This window comes from Myotis brandtii, unplaced genomic scaffold (assembly GCF_000412655.1).
Source record: "Myotis brandtii unplaced genomic scaffold, ASM41265v1 scaffold185, whole genome shotgun sequence".
NCBI classification, from domain to species: Eukaryota; Metazoa; Chordata; class Mammalia; order Chiroptera; family Vespertilionidae; genus Myotis; species Myotis brandtii.
In genome coordinates this window covers 293,803-319,362 of record NW_005356870.1, presented here as the reverse complement: position 1 = coordinate 319,362, position 25,560 = coordinate 293,803, and the positions used below count along the sequence as shown (strand labels likewise).

Sequence of the window (25,560 nt, the reverse complement as noted above, 5' to 3'; positions counted from 1 at the left end):
ATTGGGCCTGCCCTCTGCCACCCAGGAGCAGGCCTAAGCCAGCAGGTCGTTATCTCCCGAGGGGTCCCAGACTGTGAGAGGGCACAAGTGGGGCTGAGGGACATCCGCCCCCCCACCAGTGCACAAGTTTTTGTGCACTGGGCCTCTAGTGTGGTTATAAGCATCGAAGGAGGAAACTAGTTTTTCTTGGCACATAGGTGCTGTTTCCTAGCCACACCTTGTGCTAACAGGGATCCAGTTTACACAGAGGTGCCAAATAGGCATGTGGTAGTAGACCTGGGTACATGATTTGTGTACCGAGTGCAAAATTAAAATGTGGGGCCTCTTGTTTAAAAATTATTAAGAGTTTCAAGCCATCAACATTAGAGCATTAAATCAAGAATGGGGCCTGTGCAACCACACTGGTCCATGGAACCGGCTGCATGTGGCAGCCATGGTGATAGTTCAGTAAATTGTTTCACTTATATCATGAAAGATGAGGGACACATTCAAACTGACTCCACATAGAATTGGAGACAGGATTATTCCATTTTGCTCCTAAGTCGGAGGCAGCATCCCCGGAGCTAAGTTTTAACATGGCATATTTGGGGTCAAGCTGGCAACTAGAAATACCGAGTGATGGAACATTCTCCCGTGGCCACAGTCTCCTGGGAACTGTGGGCAAGATAGGGATGTATGTCTGGTTGTTGATACCTTAGAAGGAATTACTGCATTCGATGAGTAGGCTAGGTATGGACTAATATAGTTTTAAAATATATTTTTATTTTGACATAATTTCAGGTTTTCAGAAAAGTTGTAATATAACGCAACGGATTCCCTGAAACCCTTTACTGATATTCTTCAAATGTTAACATTTTACCACATTTGCTTAGGCATTCTCTCTCTTTCTCTGCTTATCTACATATGCGCTTGAATATAGACAATTGTGGTCTGTATTTTGGCTTGTTAAAGATTACGTTGCAGCCGTGATACTCTTTTTCCGTAAATACTTCATTGTGTGTGTCTTTAAGAAAACAAAGGTATTTTTACATAACTGTAGCATAACTATTAAGAAATTAACATTAAGAGAATATTATTACGTAATCTAAAGACCTTATTCACATTTTATTGATTGTTCAGTAATGTCCTTTGTAACAGTAACAAAAATCCTAGAGCATGGCTTACATAACTATAGCATAACTATTAAGAAATTAACATTAATAGAATACTATTATGTAATCTAAAGACCTTATTCACCTTTCATTGATTGTTCAGTAATGTCCTTTATAACAGTAATACAAATCCTAGAGCATGGCTTGCATCCAGTGGAGAGGTTTCTGTAGCCTCCTTTAATCCAAACAATCCCTGCCTTCCTTTGTCCTTCATTGCACCGAGTTTCTAAAGTGTAATTGTCAGTTATTTTTCATAATGTCCCTCAGTTTGAACATGTAAAAAGGAAATAGCAGCCACCTAGAAGGGCCTCCTGCTGACCAAATTGGGACAATTTGACCATCAAAATAAGTGATAGTGAGGTATTATAACTCATTAAATAAGAATCCATGAATCGGGGAGTGCCCTTACAGCTGGTAGAGGGGATGCTGCCCAATTCATGAATTGCTTAATAAAGTGAATCAGGGTTGGGGGTGTGTGGGATAAAGAATCTATGACTCTATACTCATATGTGTGTGTTTTAAAATTAATGAATGGGTGAATATGTAAATAAATAAATGAGGGAAAGGCAGAGCTCTTGCTTACAGTAGAATAAATGAATAAATGTAGAAGGAATGAAGGAAAAGGAAAATTATGATTTAGCCTCTATCATAATATAAATTGATTCAGACAAGCATTATGGGTGCTAAACATAGTGGATGAAAGTTTCAGGAGTAACAGGATGTTTACATAATCCACAATATACTGTAAATTACAAAGGGGGTGTTAGTAATGTTGCAGTAGAAAATCCTGCCGTATACCACTTTAATCAAGTGATTGGAGTTGATATAATCAGCAATGGGGCAGATTCATAGCACATGTCTCCTGATGTGATGAACTGAGAAGTCTGTAGATATCCTTTCCAAAAATTTCTACTGTATATTTAACCACAGGAAAACACTGAAATGACCTCAATTGAGAAGCATTTTACATAATAGGCCATTTTAACTACACACATCTCTCAAAATGCTAGCCTCGTGTAGAACACTGCTGGGTATTCTGGGAAATAAGAAGCCACAAGATAGACACAGTACATTTTTCTGAAGCATCAATTATCATCCCCTTTAGTTCTGTAAAATATAAATAGGAGTGCAGAGTGAGGTGGGATGCAAACTTTTCTTGAATTGGGATGATGCAGCTTGGAACTTCAAAGCCATTTATTTTGTGCATGCCACATCTTTTTAGGCTCTACCTGTAAATGTCTTTGAGGATGTGAATTTATTTCGCTCTGCCAATATGGGCACTTCAGTAGAAAGTGTGAAAAACACTGAACTATAAACAACGGTGATTCTGTGAACAGAGTAGAATGATCTGTTTGGAATTGATATAAACTGTGCTACCTGTGCTTAGCATGTACACAATTGAGTACATCAACCTTAAAGATGAGAACTACTAGGTAGAATCACATCGCTTTATGATATATTCTTCTGTGGATGATGAAAAGAATTTCCCCAAATAATTTTCCTTCATGTTATTTATTGCCAACCATTATTTTACCAAGAAGAATTTGCAGAAATATGGCCACAACCTTTTAAGGAAATTGCAACTAAATTCAGCCTGCCATTTTTGTGGTAAAATAAACTTTAAACTTCCTGGAAAATGGCCACTTCTATAAAAAATCTCAGTGAAAGCTTATCATGGAAGAAGGTGTAGATTTTACTTCAATTCAGCTTTCATTTTCTATACTAAAGAAACATTCTCACAGTTAATGCAAGCAGATGTTAAGCCAGAAAAACAAAAACAAAACTTATCTTTGTTAAACTTTGAGGACTTCTTCTTGAGCCTGGTGATATTATTTCTAAATCAGTTTAATATCTGACCATCAGAGTAAGTAAAGTCAAGAGTGTGCATTCTGGAGATTTGTTAAGTGGTGCGGGAGTGCTTAGAGGTGGAAGTGTCGACCGTCCGTGAATAATTACCCACCATGTCCTGGGTAGCACAACAATAAAATTCCATCCCTCCCATTGAAGAGTTTATAGCCTAGTGAAGGGATAGACTTATGAACAAGTCTTTTCAATTGAGCATGGTTAATGGAAAGCACAGTGTGTTTTAGGAGCCCACAAAAGGGACAGTTTACTCATCATTGAGGTCTAAGATGCACTTTCTGAGCTAATTCCTAAGGAAGAAGGGGGGCTACCACTTTAAAGAATGTGTAGGTTAAGGAGAGAGCTTGAGTAAAAGCACAGAAAGATGGAACAGTATGGGAACTACATGGATCTACGTGAGAAAACAAGGAGAGGGGGCTACCAGGGCAAGTAGATGGGTCGGACTATGGAGGGTGTGTGCATTCTGTAAGAGTTTACGTGGTCTGGGGCCACTGGAGTGTCATAAGCAGGGCGGTGATGGCAGTGATGTGATCATAGTTTCAAAGCCTCCCACCCTTCCATTTACCGCAGCCAGAGAGATTTCAGAGGAACAAGACTCAAGGCAAAGAAGCTTTGTGCCCATCTATGAGGCCGCTGATGGGACTTGAACTTTTGCAGGGACAGTTGTAGGTTGAAGAGGAGGTGGCAAATTTGAGGTCCCAGGAAGGTAAAATTATCAAGTGCCTGTGGCTGCTTGGCTGTGGAGCTGAGGGAAGGGAAGGGAAGCATTTAGAAATTCCTCCAGGTTTGTTTTTGGCTTAAGTGACTGAATTGAAGATGATTCATTAATGACATTACGAACAGAGTAGAGGAAACTAGGTGGAAGAACAAGATACTGAGTTCAGTTTCTGATCATGGTATGTGTGAACTACCCACGGAATGAACTGTGAACTGTTTCATCATGCTGTCGCATTTTTGAGCCTGAAGCCCAGGCATTAGCATCAAACTCAGAACCAAGAGTCATTGCCAAGTAGGTAGTCATTAGGATAGTAGATCTTTATCAGGAAGGTCGGAGATGTAGGGTTTTATCAGAATCGCTTAAGGTGTTTTCCCATACTATACATTCTCCCAAACTGCTGGTGAGGAGAGAAGGGGCAGCAGGCCCATGAAACTCTGTGAATGGTTAAGGGGGGGGCAAAAAGAGGGGAAGCCATGAAAAAGACTGAGGGGAAAAAGTTGAAGGGGTGCTGGGAGATCCGAGGGGGGCCAGAGGTTTTCGTAACGGAATAAATGGTCAGTAGTGTCGTTGTCACCATAAGATTAAGGTAAGAAGTGAGAAGGATCAATGAGATTTGGAAACATGAAAGCCTCCATGGACCTGGGCAAAGCAGCATAGTGAGATTATAGAGGATCTAGAGGGATCACTGGGACATGAGAAAGCAGAGATGGTATGGATAGCCATTTCCAAAAATTTGACTGAAGGCAGAAAAGCTTGAATGGTAGCTGGAGTTTGAGGAAGAGATGGTGATTTATTACAAGCATGTAGATTAGATGGGCTCATAGGAGCAGTAGAAAGAGTGCAGAAGTAAATGTCAGAATGTTATCCGACAATCAAATTCCTCCCTCGCTCATGGGAGTGAGGTTAAGGTTCTTGGGGTACCACTGAAATAAGAATTTTCAGAAGTCCCTACAGGAGAATAAAATGTGGAAAAAGACTTTATTTGCATGAAGTTATATTCCTTGGGTTGCAAAGCCCCCTACTTCTTAAGCCAAAAAAATGTATAACTGGGGTCCCAGGAGAGCCAAAAGCAAGGCCAGTGTCCAGAGCTTCCATTCCATGTTGCAACCTGCAACCGGATGTAGTTCAGCATCCAAGCTAATTAAAGCCCATTAGTCTATTGTGGGAGTCCCACATGGCCGTGAGCCACGTCGGTGCTGGGGAGTGCATCCCCCTGCAACAGGAATCACAGTAACCCAGCACACCAGTGAGTAAAAACCAAGAGAGTGCATTTCTTTGTTTAGAAGTTTAAATATTCAGGTTTTCTCACTGGCAGTGGTCACCCTATTCTGCCCACTGACTCGCTTCCATGTGTGATTGACGGGAAAGCTCAGACCTTACTGGGCATATGTCTAAATTGCCTTTGTCCAGTCCCTTCCCTCATCAATCAGCAGGGAACAGACTTGGAGAGTATTAAATGCAATTTTTTTGGCAGAGCTGTATAAATGGCACGCCTATATTATTTAGCCTTCCCTCTCCTCCTTTCCTGTTAAATAATAACCAGGTTATGACAATGGCATCAAGAAGAGCTGGATTTGAGTTCTTGGTTCAAGTAACTAGCTTTGCACTCTATTATAGACTAAAACTTGCTGCATGTGAAAATCATGTGTGGGGCTCTTAATATTTAAGAAAAGCTGTCCATCTTTCTGACCTTAGGAACACAAATGCTGGGAGTGGGTCATGGGAATGTTTTGTCACTTTGCTGTCTTCTGTATTCCTCCTTTCCAATGACCAACATTTAGTTTCCTGTGCAGATTCTTCCCTTGCTTCCCACCTCTAAATATTGTGGTTCTCTACGTCTCTCCTTAATCCACAGACTTTCCCTAGGTGAAATTTTTCACTCTATGGCTCGAGGTACTGCCTATCTGCTGATTATTTGCAGCCCTGAGCTTGCATCTTATCTCTCAATTTTTTTGCTCGCTGACTACCTGAGATAATATCCACTTGGGTATCTACTAGGCACCTCAAATGCAATATCTCCCAGAGAGAGTTCTCTTGGTTTTCATATCATCAACTCTCCTGCGAAGCTGTGTTTAGTCCAGCCTTTCCTGGTTCGGTAATGTCCCGAATGTCACGACAAGACCTAGGTGTCACAATCCAGGTTTCCTTCGGTTTCCTTCGGTCACATCCCACCAGCATCAAGTCCTGCCAACTCCAACTCCAAAACATATTCTGAATGTATCCACTTCTCTCCATCTGGTGCAAACAATTGCTATTTCTCTACTGTGATAATCTTACTGCTTCTAGTCTTGCATTTCTTAAAATCTAAAATCTATTCTCCACACAGTGGCCTGAAAGATTATTTAAAAAAAAAAATACAAACTTCTTGACATTGGCCCCTTGGGAATTACCCAGCCCCCTCGTACCTTCCCTGCACCACAATGCTCCCCTTCATTGTCCAGCCCCAGTGACTTCTTTTCTTCCTCAAATACCCCTGCTGGTTCCTATTTCAGAGTCTTGTGTTGTTCTCTTTTTCTGAAAAGCATCCCCCAGACCTCTGAATGGGCAATTCTTTCTGTCAGCTTTAGTTTTATCTGCATTATTTGTTATGGATTTTATTACCCAAAAAGTGACCAACTTTTGGCTAAACTGTTCTCTTAGATCCTTTTGGAAAGATTGATTGAAGGTCAGAGAAAATGCAGCTTACCTTCAATTGCTCTATGCAGCCAAGCAGGAGGCAGGCATGCTGGATGTTCGGCGGCATATCCCATAATCCACATGCTTAAGACACTTGGCTACACCTTCTGGCTTCAGGGAGGCCTGGGTCAAAGGTGGATTGGGGGGAGGATCAATAAAACTAACAGTATAATTCAAAAAATATATGGCTTTTTGTTGCTGGTTGTTTTTTATTTTTTACTCTTTCTCCCCTTCCTTTTCCCTGGCCCTATCGCTCTGCAGCACTAATACTGAATTATAATGAGGTGGTGAGTATTAAAGCTTAAGTTTATTTTTAGGTCATTTCTTTTAAATTCCTTGCTAGTTCATAACCTTCTAATTTCCTGTGGAGGGCTGGGAGAGTGCTGAGGAAAGTCAGGAATGATTCTTCATGCCTGTGTTGTTTTTGAAACTCTCTATCCCAGCCGTGGGCAAACTACGGCCCGCGGGCCGGATCCGGCCCTTTTGAAATGAATAAAACTAAAAAAAAAAAAAAAGACTGTATCCTTTTATGTAATGATGTTTACTTTGAATTTATATTAGTTCACACAAACACTCCATCCATGCTTTTGTTCCAGCCCTCCGGTTTAGTTTAAGAACCCTTTGTGGCCCTCGAGTCAATCCCATCAACCATTGAATTCTTTTTGCATTCAAGTGTTCATCAGGATGCTGAGCTGCACATATGCTCTGGTGCTTTTGTAGGGGGTGTGGGGTTTAACCAACATCATGGATAGGAATCCAGAAAGTAGGAAGACGAACAGTGTAATCTTTCTATATGCTTTTGGACAACTGAGCAGCCTGGTCTAGACAATGGTTTCTGGGGCTTCACTTTAACAAAAAAAATATACATCACAAGTACTTTGTTTCAGTAGCTATTTCTGCATTCAAACAAGAGTCAATATTCCCATTAGCACAGTAAGTAGAGCAATAATACAAAAATATAGAATGTGGAGCTATGGATATTCTGCCCCTATACCTTTCAGTAGAAAACGATGTAAAGATCCAAAATGTGAGTTATTGACTTTCTTTTAATTTGATTTAAAGCCTTAAGAACAAGGGAGCAGAGAATTTTGGATTTTTCACCCAATAACTGTTCCCTGTTGAAGGTTGTTGAGATCTGCTATTTAGGTCAAGCTTCAGCTGTCCTTGATGTATTGACACAGCCAAGTCAATGTAATCAATGCACAAAAGGTGCCTTTTATGGAACTTGGAGACAAAGCAAACCCCACAAATCTTACCCCAAGAGTGGTTTCCATATATGGAGTTCTCACCCATAGTTCCTGCAGGAAGAATTGGTGCTGAGTGGCTTCTGAGATATAGGTGGCCATGTTGTGCCCACTGTCATGTTCATGGGTCCAAGAATGTACACATAGGCAGGTTAGCTGCATGTGAATAGACTCAAGAAGGATAAAGTGACTATGTGCTTGTAGATTATTGCTCCTCTGAGGATAACTTGATCCTGAAAGAGAATCTGCCATTGATAGTGGCAACAGAAGGAAAAAAGACAGATGAAGAAGCAGGTAGCAATGACCCTGAACTATCAGAAGCCATGAGTAAAAGCAGAAGCCATTAAGACAGCACAGAGTGAGAGGCAATTGTTCAGGAGGAACAAAAGTAAGAGAAGCAACATCTGTGCTAAAAACTATGAAACCACCCAGTTAATGGAAATGACACTGGATTTCTTCATCCCCTCATCAGGCCATGGTACAGTCTCTTTAAGGCCTGCTTGTTTTGTGATCTTTACTCTCTTTTTCAAGCCTGGTCTGTGGTCTTTCTTGGTTTCCAATCAGTCCTGGACTATAATTAAGATTGTCGTCCTCCTGATTTTTAATACATTTTCAATTTGGGGGATATGAATGAATTTTTTGCATGTCGTTGTAAACAAAAGCGACCAAATACAGTGGAATGTAATAAGGGAATAGGTCAACTGAGGGCAGGTCAAATTAGTGCTCAAGCATTTTGTAAAATTGCAGCTGTTTCTGCCCATTACCATGCATCCCTGCTGCTGGATACTCCCTTTGCAACATCATTGTTGCCTGACTCACTGTGCTGCTTGTTGTGGAAGGACTAATGTCACACAGTGCTAGTTATAAAATGATTGATTGATAACCGCAGAGAAATTACAGATCACGGAGATGGGGATGGTGGTCTAACAATGTTCTCAGGCTATTCCAGGGCCCTGAAAACAGCCTGCAGGAGCCTCTGCCTGACAGGAGTGCTGGCTACAGCCCAACTCCTTGCTTTCGTAGATCCTGCTCATTACCTGGTATCAAGGTGAGGTCAAGGGGAACATGAAGAGGCCCACTCAATTCAACTAGGACCAATGATGTCTTTTCTTCCTATTGCAGCAAGATTTACTCAGCAGGAGTTACTTCTGCTATATTCAGAAATCTTAGGAATTAACAGATGTCACCTGTACACCCCTGACATATGGGAATCTACACATGAAATTGTGCTTCGGTGTGAGTTTCTTTCAAGGAGACTGGCGAGATCAGAACTAGAAGATCCACAGCAAAGACATGAAATGACAGATAAGAGCAGCAGAGTCTTAATATGGATCACTGGGTTAAGAAATCTGAAGAATTCATAGATCTAAGCAAGGCAGAGGGTTTAAGCCGGGCTGGCAAGAGAGGCATAGATAATGTGCCAAATATAAGAACACTGTTATCTAGGAAAGCACTGACCTGACAGGAAGCCTTTTCTATGCTTCCTTTGGGAACTAATGTGAGTAGCTGACTTCTCAGGCCATAACCATCTAGGGCTGGAGACTGAGGCAGAACCAAATGAGGGCACCAGACCTTGACTTTCATTTTGCTGGCATCCATCTGTTCTGCGTTTGAACCAGCCCTTTCATTACAATTGATCTGTATTTGGCTAAGTTACAAATTCCTTTTATGTATGACAAATGTGGCTTGTTGTTTCTTCAGAAAAAAACATGGGTGGGGAAGATTCAAAGCTAATTTGAATACCATTGTAGTTGGACACTAATGGGACACTGTACCATCCTCTTGCAATCTTAAATGACTATGACCATGTCTATTTTTTAAAAAAAGACTATGATTTTTCACTGGCTGATTTGGTTTGAATGAGTAAATTATTTTTATTTCATTGCATTAACAGCCAGAACATTGAATGAGCCAATAACTCCCTAGTGTTGCTGAGCTGCAAAGAACTATTATTCGCAATTGAATTTTTATTGATTTTCTTGTGCTACAATGACTTTTCTAACATGGTAGCATGAAAGGAAAATTAGAAAAAGGCCAAATAGGGCATAGGGTGAGGAAAGGGAGGCTGCTGCTTCCCATGTTCTAGCCCCAAATGCACGACTTACTGGCAGGTGCTGCTGACTCTGAGTGATCCTGTTGCTGATTACGTGATTTACAAGTTAGCCAAGTGCCTGGCTCCATCACCTTTCCCTCCTCTTCCCTTCTGATATTTTTGCTTCCAGTTATTTTGGCCGTGTTGGCATTCTACTGCAGAGTTGATGAGGGCGGAGAGATGGAGAAAGAGCAGAAGTAGACAGGGTGATGCTCCAAATGGGCCAGGGCTGATGTTTGTCAGTGTCATTCGAACACACACACTCACAGGTGCGAAGGTGAGTGGATGAATGTGTGTTACTTTCACATCACTATAGTACATTTATCCATTCACCTGTTTGCTTTTCCTAATCATCTTAACTCTTGGAGACTTCGTTGTATATGGGTTTAGAATACATATTCAGATGAATTGAAATGGAGTCTCACTCATTCAGTCAGCATTTACTAATAAGTGATTACTACATACCCTTACCAGTACTAGAGGCAAGGCAATCAACAAAGCAGTTGAAAAAGGGTGTCCTCGTGCATAGATTCCCATGATGAAAATTAAATTAAAGGAGAATATTTTGGAATTCACTGAAGATTTAAAAATACAGTGCTTCTTGCTTCCTTCTTTAATAGACATTGTAGGAGTGAAACTTGTATAATAAAAGCCAAACACAATATATTTCCTCCCTCGCTTCTGACTCAGTTTGGTCTAGTTAAGAGGATCTCAGGAGCTAATAGGAAAGAAATTTTTTTGAACATTGATTTTTACTGCTTATAAAAGTAATGCATGTTCATCCCAGAAGTTTTGGAAACTACAGAAAGAAATGAAGAAGATGATTGATATACCCATAATCATCCAGTTGCAGATCTTTGAAATGTTGAGAGATTTCTCTGTAGGGCTTTTCCTATAATATATATAGTAATCCCACACCAGTTGCTATTTTAAAATCTTTAAATCATCAATCTTGATGTGTATGTGTACAGTTCGGTTGAGTCTCCTTATACCAAACAATGTGACAACTATTATTTTTCTCCCTCCCATAGACCATGTGAGCATGATTATAAGTGAGATCTATTTATATTCCACCCTCACAGTATATATGAATAGAAGACCAAGTCTAATAAAAGAGTGCCCTTATGTGGTGTGATAACTTATGGGAAGAGAGGTAGATAGGCAAGCATTTTGCAGAGACTTGCAAGAAAGGAACAAGAGAGCATAAAGATTTTTTCTTTTTTAAAAATAAGCCAGTAAAAGTCTGATCGAAACAATAAATGAGGTCTGGTGTGTATTATGTAGGCCTGTGAGTTGCTCTGTCTCTGCTTACTTATAATTTTCTCTGAGAATCTTTTCCTGGAATCACTCACTAGATTTAGTAAGGTAAGTCCCACTGCGATGCATTTTTAGAGAACTTTCTCCCCCTCTATCTCCTCACTCATCTATATACCTCATAATCACTTGTTTAATGTCTATCCTCCCTGCTGAGACATATGCTGTGGGAGGGCTAGAATGGTCTATGTCAAGTTCAGTAATGCACCCCCACTGCCTGGCAGCTGAGTGAATGTAGGAGGCTGTGGCACATTTACTGAAAACTAATGGTAAATTAAGAGAATGGCTACCGGCAGAAACCAGTTTTTAATGAAGATGTACCTATTGTGGGGGGGAGGAAGGGGAGTACATACATTCTGTAAAGATATAATTGCTGCATTTGAAGGAAGACAGTTCTTACTTACTAAAAATATATTAAAGATAGAGCTCATTCACTACAAACTATTTTATATTCAAACATTTACTTGCAAACTTTTAAATATTCTTTTTTTAGTTAAATTTTTAATTTTGAGATAATTGCAGACACGTTCAGTTGCAAGAAGTAATAAAAAGAACCTGTGTACCCTTAGCCAGTTCCCCAAATGGTAATAACTTGTAAAACTGTAGTAATATAACAACTGGGATATTGACATGGACAGAGTCAAGATAGAGAACATTTATATCATTTTAAATAATCTTTCATGTTGCCCATTTATGGGCATATCCACTTCCCTCCAGCCTTTTCCCCTTCTTTAATCTCCCAATAACCATTTGCTGTTCATATCTACATTGTTGTCATTTAAATAATCCTATATAATAAAAGCCTAATATGCTAAGTGTCCAGTTGTCCAGTCATCCATTTAACTAATCAAAGTGTAATATGCTAATGATATGCTAAGACCACTCAACCGTTCGCTATGATGTGCACTGAACATCAGGGGGCAGACAGTTGACTGGTCGACCAGTCGCTATGATGTGCACTGACCACTAGGGGGCAGAGGCTCCAACCGGTAGGTTAGTGTGCTACTGGGGTCTGTCTGATCAGGACTGAGCCTTCCCATGGTCCCTCCCTGGCTGGTCAACCTCCTGCATCCTTACCCAGCCCTGATCGTGCACCGGTGGGGTCCCTCAGCCTGGCCTGAGCCCTCTCACAATCTGGGACCCCTCAGGGGATGTCGGAGAGCTGGTTTCAGCCCGATTCCGCAGGCCAGGTTGAGGGACCCCACTGGTGCATGAATTCGTGCACTGGGCCTCTAGTGATATATAAAAATTAAATCATATGGTATGTAAGTTTGGGGGATTAGCTTTTTGCACTCAGCATTATTTTCTGTCCATTCACTTTGGTCATTGTTGTAATAATAGTTCATATCATTTGTAATGTCTGCATGGTATTCCATTATATGAAATCACCAAAATCTATTAACTATTCCTATATTATTAAATACTTAGATTGTTAGCAATTGTTCAGCATCATAAATGAAGATTTGAGCAAAATCACTATACTACATTTGTTATGTAGCTATCTAATCGTTGTCTTAAAATTTTTTTCAAGAGTAAATCCTATATAATAAAGGCTAATATACAAATTGTCCCCTCAACTGGGAGTTCAACCAGGAGTTTGACCAGGGGACCAACTGCCCCTGCCAACTGCCTGCGACCCCTTCCCCTGGCCAGCCCCGCTCCCAATCGCGCCCCCTCCCCCAGGTGGCCATACCTCATTCGTGCATGAATTTATGCACGGGGCCTCTAGTTATTAAATAATATAAATGAATTTTTAAATAGTAGATTTATTGAGATATAATCTATAATACCGGTATTAAATTCACCTATTTCAAGTGTACAATTTAACAGTTTTTAGGGTATTCTCAGAGTTGTGCAACCATTGCCAGTGTCAAATTTGGGGCACTTGCATCACACCAAAAAAAAAAGGAAACCGTTTTGAATGCCTCTTACCCCACACCCACCTACAGCCCTGAGTAATCACCAATCCACTTTCTGGCTCTATGGATTCACCTGGTATAAACATTTTATTTAAATGGAATCATAAAGCCCTAGTCAGTTTGGCTCAGTGGGTAGAGCATTGGCCTGTGGACTCACGGGTCCTGGGTTCGATTCTGGTCAAGGGCACATGCCCGGGTTGTGGGCTTGATCCCCAGTGGGGGGGGGGGCCTCCTCTCTCTCATCATTGATGTTTCTATCTCTCCCTCTCCCTTCCTCTCTGAAATCAATAAAACTATATTAAAAAAATAAATAGAATTATACAGTATGTGGTCTCTTGAGTCTAGAAGCTACAAACCCTGTTTGGATAAGTAGAGGGACATATTAATGGTTTTCTAATTGATGTAAAAAAGATAATGTTTCTTTAATAAATAGTGATAGTGGTCCTTCTAAATATCTTCCTTAGCCATTTGTGTTTCTTCTTTTGTAAATTCTGTTTTCGTGCCCCTTTGCCATTTTATTTTAGGGTATTTATTCTTCTCACTGTCCTTTACAAGTGTCCTTTCTATATTAAAGTTATTAAGCCTCTGCCTACAATTTTGCTTATAATGTTTTAGATGAAACCGATTTTTAATTTTGACAAAATATTATCTATCAATCATTACTTTTCTTAAGTATTTGTTCTTCCTTCAGTTTTAGGTTTAGAAAGGTCTTCCCCATCCTAAGATCCAACACATATTTTAATGCTGCTGTCGTTTTGTCCTGTTATGCTTCCAGTGCTCTTGAAAGGATTTTACATGTATTGGCATTTCATTTTCACACACACAAAAAAACTATAAAAGGAATTATTATTCTCATTTTTTAGATGAGGAAACTGAGGCAAAGAGAGATAAAGATACTTATCCAGGTGGTAGTAAGGACCTGAATAGACAGGATTCAATTAGATACTCCGGCTCCAGCCCCCACCCTCTTCCATGGTTTGCAGTCCTGCCTAGTGAATTTCTGGGACACATGACCTATTTAAATGTTCATTGTTCACTAGAGGCCCGATGCACGATATTCCTGCAAGGGGCTCAGCCCTCACAGCTGCAGTGGCTGCCTCAAGCCTCACAGCCCCGGCTTCGTCCGGAAGGTCATCTGGAAGGTCATTCGGCCGTCCGGTCTAATTAGCATATTATGCTTTTATTATTATAGGTTAGTTATTATGCATGCTTATGATATGTTATGCATTTCTCTTTCCAGAGGTTTTGGATAATTACATGAACTTTTTTTATATTACAAAAGGTATTTAAATTTATAATTAAGTGGTTTTAATTGCCCACTGCCAGATTTTATAAAAACCCAACTTCCAATTACTTAATTCATTGTTTTGCATGTCTATTCATTATTTATTTTATTTAAAAAGGTAATGTTTTCAGGAAGGGTATGAGCTGATTAAAATCACTTGGCTCAATCATGTCTGAAATTGTTGTCAGTTTGCTCATGAATAATAGCTTCTTTGGGAATAAAAAATTAGTACCTATGTTTTTCTCCTAAAAAACAAAAACAGATTTGATTAATTATACTCTGGTACACCAGAGTTCTAGGGAAAAATTCTAGTCATAGCCTGATTATTTTTTCATTGTCAGTTACTTTTTTAAAAAAAACATATTGAGATATATTTGACAAATAACATTATATAACTTTAAAGTATGCACTATGATGATTTGGTATATGTTTATATTGTGAAATGATTACCAAAATGAGGTTAGTTAACACAACCATTACATCACATACTTACTTTTTTTTTGTAGTGAGAACATTTAAAATTTACTCTCTTGGCCCTGGCCTGGTGGCTTTGTTGGTTGGAACATCATCCCATACACCAAAAAAGGTTGTGGGTTCGATTCCTAGTCAGGGCACATACCCAGGTTATAGGTTTGATCCCTGGTCAGGCTTGTAGGGGAGGCAACCTATCAATGTAACTCTCACATTGGTCTCTCTCTCTCTCTCTCTCTCTCTTTCTACCTCTCTTCTCTCTCCCTTGATCTCTCCCTCCCCTTTCCTCTCTCTAAAATAAATAAAAACTTACCCTGGAATGAGGAGTAAAAAAAAAATTAAATTAAATTGACTCTCTTAGTAACTTTCAAGCATTTAATACAGTATTATTAAGTATAGTCACCATGCTATATGTTAGGTCCCCAAAACTTATTTATCTTATAACTGGACCAACATCTCCCATTTCCCTTACCTCCCAGCCCCTGGCAGCCACCAATTTACTCCTTGTTTCTAGTAATTCGGCTTTTTCAGCTTCCACACAGACATGAGATCATACAATATTTGCCTTTCTCTGACTTATTTCACCTAGCATATGCCCTTAAGGTTCATCTATGTGTGGCAAATAGTACTAAGTAATATCTGTGTGTGTGTGTGTGTGTGTGTGTGTGTGTGTGTGTGTTTGTGTGTGTGTGACATTTTCATCCATCTATGGACACTTAGGTTGTTTCCATGTTTGTAAAGAATGCCTCAACATAGAGGTGCAGGTATCTCTTTAAGGTAGCGATTTTATTTCCTTCAGGTACATACTCAGAAAAGGGGTTGCTGGATCATATGGTTGTTCGATTTTAAACTTTTAAGAAACTTTCATGCTGTTTTTCAAAGTGACTGCACCAACTTATATTTCCACCAAAAGCGCATAAGAGTTCTTTGTCCTCTACATCCTCACCAGCACTTATCTCTGGTCTTTTGGGTAATAGACATTCTAACAGGAGTGAAGTGATATCTAACTGTGGATTTGATTTGCATTTCTCTGAAGATTACTGATGTTGAGCACCTTTCCATGTACCTATTGGTCATTTGTATTTTGATAAAATGTCTATTCAGGTCCTTTACCCTTTTCTTCCCGTCCTGCCCCCCAACCCCCACCCCCAGATTGTTTGTATTTTGCCTATTGAGTTGAATGTGTTCCTTATATATTTTGGATATTAACCTTTTATCAGACATATGGTTTGCAAATACTTTCTTCCATTTTGTAGGTTGCCTTTTCACTTTGTTGGTAATTTCTCTTGCTGCACAGAAACTTTTTAATTTGATTTAGTCATACTTCTTTATTTGTGCTTTTGTTCCTTATGCATTTGGTATAAAAACCAATGTTAAAGAGCTTTTCCCCTATGTTTTCTTCTATGCGGTTTATGGTTTTAGTTCTTACAGTTAAGCCTTTAATTCATTTTGAGTTAATTTTTATGAATGGTGTAAGCTAGGGGCCCAATTTCATTGTTTTGCATATGACTATCCAGCTTTTCCAGCATAATTTATTGAAGAGACAACCCTTTACTTATTTAATATACTTGGTCCCCTTGTCAAATATTACTTGATTGTATATTTGATGGTTAATTTCTGGACTCTTAATCCTGTTTCATTGGTCTATATTGTTTCTGTGCCAGTACCATACTCTTTTGATTACTAAGCCTTTGTAGTAAAGTTTGAAATCAGGAAGTGTGAAGCTTTCAGCTTTGTTTTTTCTCAAGGTTGCTTTTGCTCCTCAGGGTCTTTTGGGGATTTCATGTGTGAATTTTAGGATTTTTTAAAATTTCTGTGAAAAAATGAAATTTTGATAGAGATTGCATTGAATCTATACATGGCTTTGGGTAGCATGGAAATTTTAACAATGTTAATTCTTCCTATTCATAAAAGTTTTAGGTATTTCAGCTTATTTACTACAAATAAACTTGTAAAATAATTATTTAAAATTTCCTTAATTATGTCAAAATTCAAATTTTTAACTATGACATATCTAGAATCTTTTTTCTTTTTAAAATGATTTTGCCATGTATCCAATCCTCTTTTGAAAACACAAGTCTTTTTTTTAGCTTAAGGAATAATTATTATGATTGTATTGATTATCATTTCTTTCAGCTTATTGTCTTCTAAAATTCCTATTATATTCAATTGCATTTCTCTATCGCAGCATTATCTCTTGTTATTTATTTCATCTTTTTTTCATCATTAACATTGTACTATTTTTCTCTTAGCTTACTTATTCAACATGTATTTGTTAAGGACCTGCTCTGTACCTGATGTTCAATAGGCACTGAGGATTTAAGGGGGAGCATTTCAGACATAAATCCACCTTCATAGAACCAGATCTAGTGAGGAAAACAAATGGGGTAAGCAATTATAAGATCTGTACTAGAGGGAATTTCCTAAACTGGAATTTCTTGGTTCCAAGGCCATTGCCTCCCATCTCTCTAACCATTGGTTCATAATTTGTGATGCTTGGGCTGGGACTCCCTAGCCAGATCCACCAATAGGAGCACCAGAGGAGACTGGCCAGAGGAAGAGGAAGGCAAGGATACTTCTTCCTGCTCATTGTTTTGTCCCTGTCAGCATCATCCTAGCGGAATTTCTTCATCTGGGAAGTGGCAGTTGATTCTTATTTCCAGCTTTTTTTTTTTCATGTGCTTCCAGAACCAGCTTAATGATGCCCCTTAGAGATGCCAGCACTAGTCTGGTGAGCAGTCCTTCTCCGGAGGTCTGGGTCGTGACTCTTTAAGTCCTGAGGCACCAGAACTCACTGTCCTCTCCTTGGACATTTGATATCTCTCTAAGCTTCAAAATGCTATAATCCCAACCTCACCCTTTGTTCCTGCATTCCCCCCTTTGAGGAGGGTGGGACCTGCTTCCTATAGTTCCCCTTTTACCTTTTTATTTCCCCAATTATTTACATTAATATTTTCTGTTAAAACAACTGTTGTGCTATGTTTTACACCTGGGTCTGTGTCATTAGTTCGGATTTCTGCAATATTCAGCATGCTGTTTACTGCCTCTGTGATAGATATATTACTAATTCAGCAGTTTTGATTGTATATTTCTTCCTACATAGTGTCAATTTCCTTGATGTCAGATGTTATCCTATTTATAACTCCCTATTCTAGATTCTCAGTTGCTATTTCCTTTTAACTTTAAAGAACTTAAATTACAAGTTATCTAAAATGTCTCTTGTTCTGTATCTTAAGAGGAAGCCATAATTTCAGTTCTATGAATTGTGTCCTTCATTTTTTAAAAATATATTTTTATTGAGTTCAGAGAGGAAGGAAGAGGGAGAGAGAGATAGAAACATCAATGATGAGAGAGAATATCATTGCTCAGCTGCCTCCTGCACATCCCCCACTGGGGATCCAGCCCTAAACCCAGGCATGTGCCTTGACCGGGAATTGAACCCTGACCTCCTGGTTCATAGGTCAGTGCTCAACCACTGAGACATGATGGCCCGGCTGTCTCCTTCATTGTATTATAATCCTTTTTATGCAGCTTGGGATGTTTTCTGTGCTATTGCATAGGTTCCCATCTGAATCTTTCAAGCCTTGAAAGTACCAGTAACATAGGTGATAGAAGTCTTTGGTTTGCCAATTCAGAAGCCAATTCGGTTGGGTGACCTTTGGTGGGAATCAGAGGGAGGGTTGGAAGCATTTACCTCTGAGTCTAAGAGTTTATTTCCATAATTTGTACTATATTCAGTATCTAGCTGAAATTTGTCAGGTATATTTGCCCTCTTTGGGAGTCCAGAATGTCGGTGTCCCTGCCACCAGTGTTAGGTGCAGGCCAGGCCTTCATGATACTTGGGGTTTTTACTTGGTGTGATATCTGGTTCCTGAATGGCTGCCTGTTAGGAGCTGGACCAGATATATGACACCCCGGTTGTTCTCTAACCCCCTACTCCATTTAATCTTTGAATCTCCACATTGAGAGGTGTTGATATGCTTCTTGTTGGAACTCTTCCAGTTATTTCAAAAGTCAATTGGGAAGAGCAGAAGTTGGGTAGATCCTTTCTTTAGATGATCTTGGTTGTATAGGATTGATCTACTAGAGAGGTCTCAAAGTTTCTTGTTTATAGATAATACCCTTTCCTATATCCCAGAGTCAATACAGGGTTTTCCTTTTTATATTCATATTTACTAGTCATTATCTGTTCATTGAACGATTGGTTTTCTGTGCTTCATCTGGTTGATTACAGATTACCTGGCTTTGTCAACCTGCAATCTTTATTTAGCACCCCTGAGCAAGGCTTCCTTTAAGAAATCATGCAATCAAAGAAAAGAAAAAAGTGACAAACACAGCATACAAAATTCGTCATAAAAACACAACCCTTTCCATTAGCAAACTGATGTCTTGTGTCACTCACTCTCTCTAATTTCGACTAATTTCTATATATTTCTGATAAATCAATGAGTCATGTGGAAAAGGGATTTTTGACTCAAAGACCTCTTGTTGGGAGAGCAAAGGAGAGTTTGTGGTAAGATTGTGGAGGAAATGTGAGATTTTTTTTAAATCTGGAGTTTACGCACAATCCCTTCATTCACAGTTTTGTCATCAGTTATGTGACCTTCATCACACTTAAAACCAGAAATTCTGAATCATAAAGGCTGTGACAATATACGGATCTTCAACAGAAGGAAGCTGGCCTTACCATTTGGGGACAACAGAGAAATAAGAAGATGGATCCTGTCATCTGCCTGCAATACAAGCCTTTTTGAGGATCCTTTGCCTCCTATACACTCATGCAGATCTCGGCATATACAGCACCACTGACTGAAGACATCGGTTGCCTCTGGGAGGGAAAACATTAAGAGTAAAATTCAAAAGCAAGTGAATACATGGATTGCTGTGCTTGTTATTCATCGCGTGTTTTTGACTTGCTAAAAGCAAGTTTAATGTATTTATAAAATTTATAAAGATGTAACTGATTCTGGAGCTCCGCTCTTTACAGGGAACATATTTCATGTTATTGTAAGCACTGAAGAAAATTAAATCAATAAATCCACAGCCTGTAATTTGAGATACTCAATTGAAGAAAAAAATACATTGTCAGGGAGGGAGGGGGGATCATTTACATGGAGAAGGACTTGTAAAACTGTCTGTGCGCTCCTCTGCCGGGCTTTCAAGTGACTGCAAGAATTCAGCTGGTGCTGTAAAACCGTTCAAGTGTTGTTATGACACCTCGATGGAAGCAAAGGTCAAGTCCCCCTGTTGTTCGTGAAGCATCTGCTCAAGTGGAAAGCCATGCAAATGAAGCTCTTTCTGAACTGCCCATGTGTCCTTTTCCCTGAGAAAGCTTTGCGGGTGCGCAGTCAGACCGCATGTCCGGAAGCTCGGTGAACTTCTCACTGGCAGCGATGCTCTGTGACCGCTGGCCAGCCAATTAACCTCTCCACGCGTCTCCCTTCCGCGCGTAAAGGTTAGCAGTGCCGCTTGTTTGCAGAGTGCCTGGAGCCTCCGTGAAGGGCACTACACAGATACCCAGCACTTGTGTTTGAATAGAGGGCACTGCATTTTTAATTATGTGTTTGGTTGGCTGGATTATAGATTTTATTGTGGTTCAATGTGGCCCCTTCTCCATGGTTACAAATAAAAACCTAATAGGTAATCGCACTCTATTATCATCTTCTAGAGCCCCCTAGAGGGTTAAGGAAATGCCAGAGGTTATAGATTAATAATGTATTCTTTAGTTAATAAAAAAAATATCACACACATCTCAGCTGCATAATAGCTGTGGATGGCAATTTATTGGGCCAAGTGTTGCTAAGCAGATAATGCTGGCAAAGACTCATGAAATGAGTTTTGTTTTTCCGGCTCCCCAGTAAATCTTTTATCCTCTCATCAATATCGAGCATTAAGCACAGTTTTGTTAAGGTTTATTTTAAATGTGCTTGTGCATATTTGGGGAAATGATTCTCGCATTCTGGAACTCCTGTAACAATGGGTTTTGTGTGTGTGTGTGTATCTAGGTCGTGACAGTAAGCTCACGATTTTACTGTATTTGGAGCAAATGTGAGTACTTCCGGCCCTGGAGCTAAGTGTCCTATATCTCCCACTTCTTTGCAGATTTACGGAAGAACTTCGAACAAGACCCACAGGGAAGGGAGGTTCCCATCGAAGGCATGATTGTGCTGCACTGCCGGCCGCCGGAGGGAGTTCCCGCTGCCGAGGTGAGAGGCACCGGGACAGGCCTGTTCCCAAGAGGGAGGGCAGAGTCCTGTGTGCTCATCGTGTGGAGTGAAAGCCTGTGCCTGGCATCCTTGCCCTCTGGACCCAAATGATAAAGCTGGTGAAGAAATAGTGAGGGCACTAAGTTGGAAGAGGAAATTGCCTCTCGTCTACTTTCTTGTGGACACTAAGCTCTTGCTAGGCAGCCTGGGTAGGATCTGGTCGTGTTCTTGCTTTGGTGGCCGCCGATCCTGTAGGTGGCACCCTCTGTGTCCTCCGCCAGTCACCTGGGGCACGCTGATGTGCACATGGTTTATGGACCAATCTGAGCTGTAACCAGCAAGGCCATGTGAGTGAGTGTCCAGGGAAGGAGTGTCCACGTTCTGCGGTGTTTGCGTGTGTTCATTCTTCCCTGGCTCATGGAACATCCGTGAGCCTTCCTTAGGTTTCGGGCACTATGCTCACATGATGTAATAGGGGCTGAAGCCACACAACTCCAATGTGTTATTCTTTCTTCTCAGTGAGGCATCTAGAGTCCCTGTGGATTTTATTTTTTGCATGTTTTCTAGCCTTTCTGCCATATTCTTTGGATATAATTGTCAGCAATAGGACACTCTGATAACAGGAAGGCTTCCTGAACCTTCCAGTCACTGTTAAAGATGTTCTGAGAGGCTAGTAATACAGTTCCTAAGGCAGTGTTGGCAGAGGCTTGGCGAGTCAGAAATACCAGGAACGCTTAGTAGACCTGCAAGTCTATAAACATGGCCTGAGTGAGCATTGCACAGCGGGGCTTTTCTCTGGGAAGCGGGGTCTGTCCTTTGAGCTCTGGTTTATTCACTGAGAAGAAGAGGTATTCTAAAAAGTCAAATAAACAAAAGAAAACAAAAGGAGCCTCTGCTTCACGTTTTAGCTAAAGTTGCTGTGGGATTTCATAGTTGAGCAGACGAAGGAGCACAAAAAATAAAGGGGAGTGAAAAGACACACACACTGGCCTAAGTAGACAGAAAGTGTGCTGGGCGGACACTGTTCAAGGTTCTAATGGTTCAGCGAAATGAAGCAAATGGACTTGAACATTAAAGCGAATATTCCATGCATGATTTGAAATGATTAGAAAGGAAAATGCTTATTATTTTTTTTTAGATTTTTATTTAATGTGAAAGAGAAAGATATTTGATTGTTTTTTTCTTTGCCACCACCTTGTTCCTGAGCAGGTGCCAGGCAGCAGGGCGTTCGGTGCACAGGTGAACGTGTCAGCCTCATTTAAGGGACACCCTAAGCCAGTGGTTCTCAACCTTGGCTGCACATTAGAATCACCTGGGAATCTTTTTAAAATGCTGATTTCTGGGCCTCATCCTCCGGAAATTCTGTGTGTTTTTTTGTTATGGGGTGAGGCCACAGCATTAGTAACAAAGAAACAGAATTTCCAGAGGATAAGACCCAGAAATCAGGATTTTAAAAAGATTCCCAGGTGATTCTAATGTGCAGCCAAGGTTGAGAACCACTGCCCTAAGCGCTCCTGGGAGTCTAATTTGGGCATCAGCAGTTCACTACAGTCACTACCCATCTCTCAAAATCCCCGTTCCCAAACGCTCATGCATAAAAATGTCTCGCCTATGTCACACTGGCTGCGCAAACAGCCAGGCTTCCTTCCAAGCCTCAGCCGGGTCACCGCTGTCAACTTTAGCAGAGAGATGGGGAGAAAGGTCACGTTTTTATTAGCTACCTGCCTGTGGGAACCTAACATTCTCACATGTCTAGGGATCAATTTTTACAGCTGGAAGACAACTTTGATATTTACCTGGCACAGCCTTTGAATTTTAAAGGCAAGAAAACTGATGCTCAGATCAATGACCTACCAAAGGTCTTGCAGCCATTTAAGGGCTAACTGTGTTTAAAATCTTTAAACAGCTCCTCGAAGCATTCAGGGTAAAAGTCTCTGTTCTCCTGGTGCCTTATGTGGTCTAATGTAATCTGGCCTGCTGCTCTCTCTGACCTCATCTTCTGCTACTCTTCATCTGACCTCCTTATAGCCACACTGGCCTCCTCACTCCTCCTCAGGTGTGCCAGTCATGCTTGTACCCCAGGGCCTTTGCACATGATGGCCTCTCTGCTAGAACATTCTTCTCCAGCTAATAAATTGCTTCATCCCTCCCTTTATGCTTGCTCAAATATCACCTGATCAGTGAGGCCTGCTCTGGACACTTGATTGACAGTGTCACTAACCCACCCCCTGCATATACTTTCAAGCTTCCTTCTCTGCTGTATAATTTCTCCTTAGCTCTTGTCATAAACATACTACTGTATTTATTCTGCTTATCGTCTGTCTACTCCACTAGAATATAAGGTTCATGAGGGACATTTTCCTTTATTTTTCTATTGCTGTATCTCCAGAAAATAAGAGACTGCTTTTAGATCCAGGGGCTCAGTAAATATTTGTTGGCTGTGAACGAAAACTAGTTTTCTATATTGATGAATATTTGAGGTTATACGAGGGCCTACCTCAGACAAAACTGTGAAATCCATTAGACTGGCATTGTTTTTCTACCATTCTGGTGCTAGCAAGTGAGTAAAACATCCTCCACCTGCTCTTTGAAGACATAACTAATAAAATAAATGATAAAAGAGAGAGAACAAAGGAGAGCAGTATAAAGGATGTGCAATCTGGTAAGATAATCGCGAGAAGAGAAATTATACCTTGGTGTGTAAATGCATCCATGAGTGTGCATGCATGCATACACACACCCCTACCTACACCTCTACTCGCTCTCACTCTCGCTCGCTCTCTCTCTGAAGCAGCTTTCCAGAGGCTGCAGGGAATTAGGAATTCTGGGACTTCAGGGCTCTTCAGGGCTGTGGATGGAAGAAGGGGTTCCTGTGGGGACATGGGCTGACCTCTGGGAAGCAGCATTCCTATCTGTTCAGCCACTTGGGAAAGGTTTTACTGGGTTGAAGCTTAGAAACAGCTCTTTGCACGTCCCTCCACACTTCTTGCCTCTGTTCTTGAAGGCAAATGAGTTCTGCCTGTTCACTCAACTCATTTTCCATCTTCATTAGCTTCTGAGGGTGCTTTTCAGCTGTCACCACAGGAGTAGAACAGAATGTGAAAACTTCCAGTGGCCACACAAACCAGTGTCAGTAGCAACATATTTGGGAGAGATGTTGAACAGGGGAGAGAGGACACAGTATAACTTCTTTTCTGGTACCTACCCTCCTGTCAAATTTCCAAACGGTAGGGATTCACTTTCTCTATTAGTTACCTAGGGCTACTGTGACAAATTACTACAAACTAGATAGCCTAACACAATAAAAAAATGTATTCTCTCACAGTTCCGGACGCCAGAAGTCAGAAATCAGGATGGAGGCAGGATTGGTTCTTCCTGTGGGCTCTGGGAGACAATTTTTCCATGCCTCTCTCTTAGCTTCGGGGGTTTTCGGCAGTACGTGTTGTCCCTCGGCGTAGAAACATCACTCCAATCTATACCTCTGTCTTCACATGGTACTCTCCTCTCTGTGTGTCTGAATTTCTCTCTTCTTTTTAAAAAAATATATTTTTTATTCATTTCAGAGAGAAAGGGAGAGGGAGAGAGAGATAGAAACATCAATGATGAGAGAGAATCATTAATCGGTTGCCTCCTGCATGCCCCATACCGGGGATCCAACCTGCAACCTGGCATGTGACCTGACTGGGTGTTGAACCATGACCTCCTGGCTCATAGTTGACGCTCAACCCCTGAGCCATTCCGGCTGGGCTGAATTTCTCTCTTCTTATAAGGACACAAGGGCCAACCCTGATTCAGTGTGGCCTCATGTACAGACCTTATTTCCAGATCAGGTCACATGCACAGGTTCCGTGTGGACGTGAAATTGCAGGGGGCACTATTCACCTCAGCGCACTTCCCATTCTCCCTTTGACATCACATCACTCTTTCATGTTAATCATGGATGAGTTTTAGGAATAAATTTCCAGCCAGGCTGGCTAACATTAAAGAGGGCTATTCTGATTCCGAGGAGCAACTGGGGCTAGAGCAGCGGTTCTCAACCTGTGGGTCGCGACCTCTTTGGGGGTCGAACGACCCTTTCACAGGGGTCGCCTAAGACCATCGGAAAACACACATATAATTACATATTGTTTTTGTGATTAATCACTATGCTTTAATTATGTTCAATTTGTAACAATGAAAATACATCCTGCATATCAGATATTTACATTACGATGCATAACAGTAGCAAAATGACAGTTATGAAGTAGCAATGAAAATAATTTTATGGTTGGGGGTCACCACAACATGAGGAACTGTATTAAAGGGTCGCGGCATTAGGAAGGTTGAGAACCACTGGGCTAGAGGGTGGTTTAAAACACAAATTCTGAGCTGGGAGCAGGGAAAACAGCTTGGTTTTCTATATTTTGTATTATAGATGGATATGGAGGGTGTTTCAACCACACATGGAATGGGCTATTGTGGGACCCTAGCAAGCATTTATACCATCGTCTTAATGCAGGAAAGCATTCCCGCTCCCAACACTTGAGTTATTTGGAATTTCACTTATTTATGAGTTGATACTACCTATATCTGCGCACCAGTATTTCCAGCTCCGTGTCTCAGCAGTAGTGCATGCTGTAGT

The 25,560-nt window shown here is 40.6% G+C and overlaps 1 protein-coding gene across 1 annotated transcript in view; it reads left to right on the top strand.

Annotated features, from left to right (window-relative positions):
* The window catches only part of UNC5D (unc-5 netrin receptor D), a 226,256-nt gene that overhangs the window by 22,325 nt on the left and 178,371 nt on the right, over nucleotides 1–25,560 (top strand). Inside the window, exon 4 of the mRNA XM_005864024.2 lies at nucleotides 20,836–20,939. Within this exon, the coding sequence (XP_005864086.2) occupies nucleotides 20,836–20,939 (104 nt within the window). The remainder of the gene's footprint in view (nucleotides 1–20,835; nucleotides 20,940–25,560) is intronic.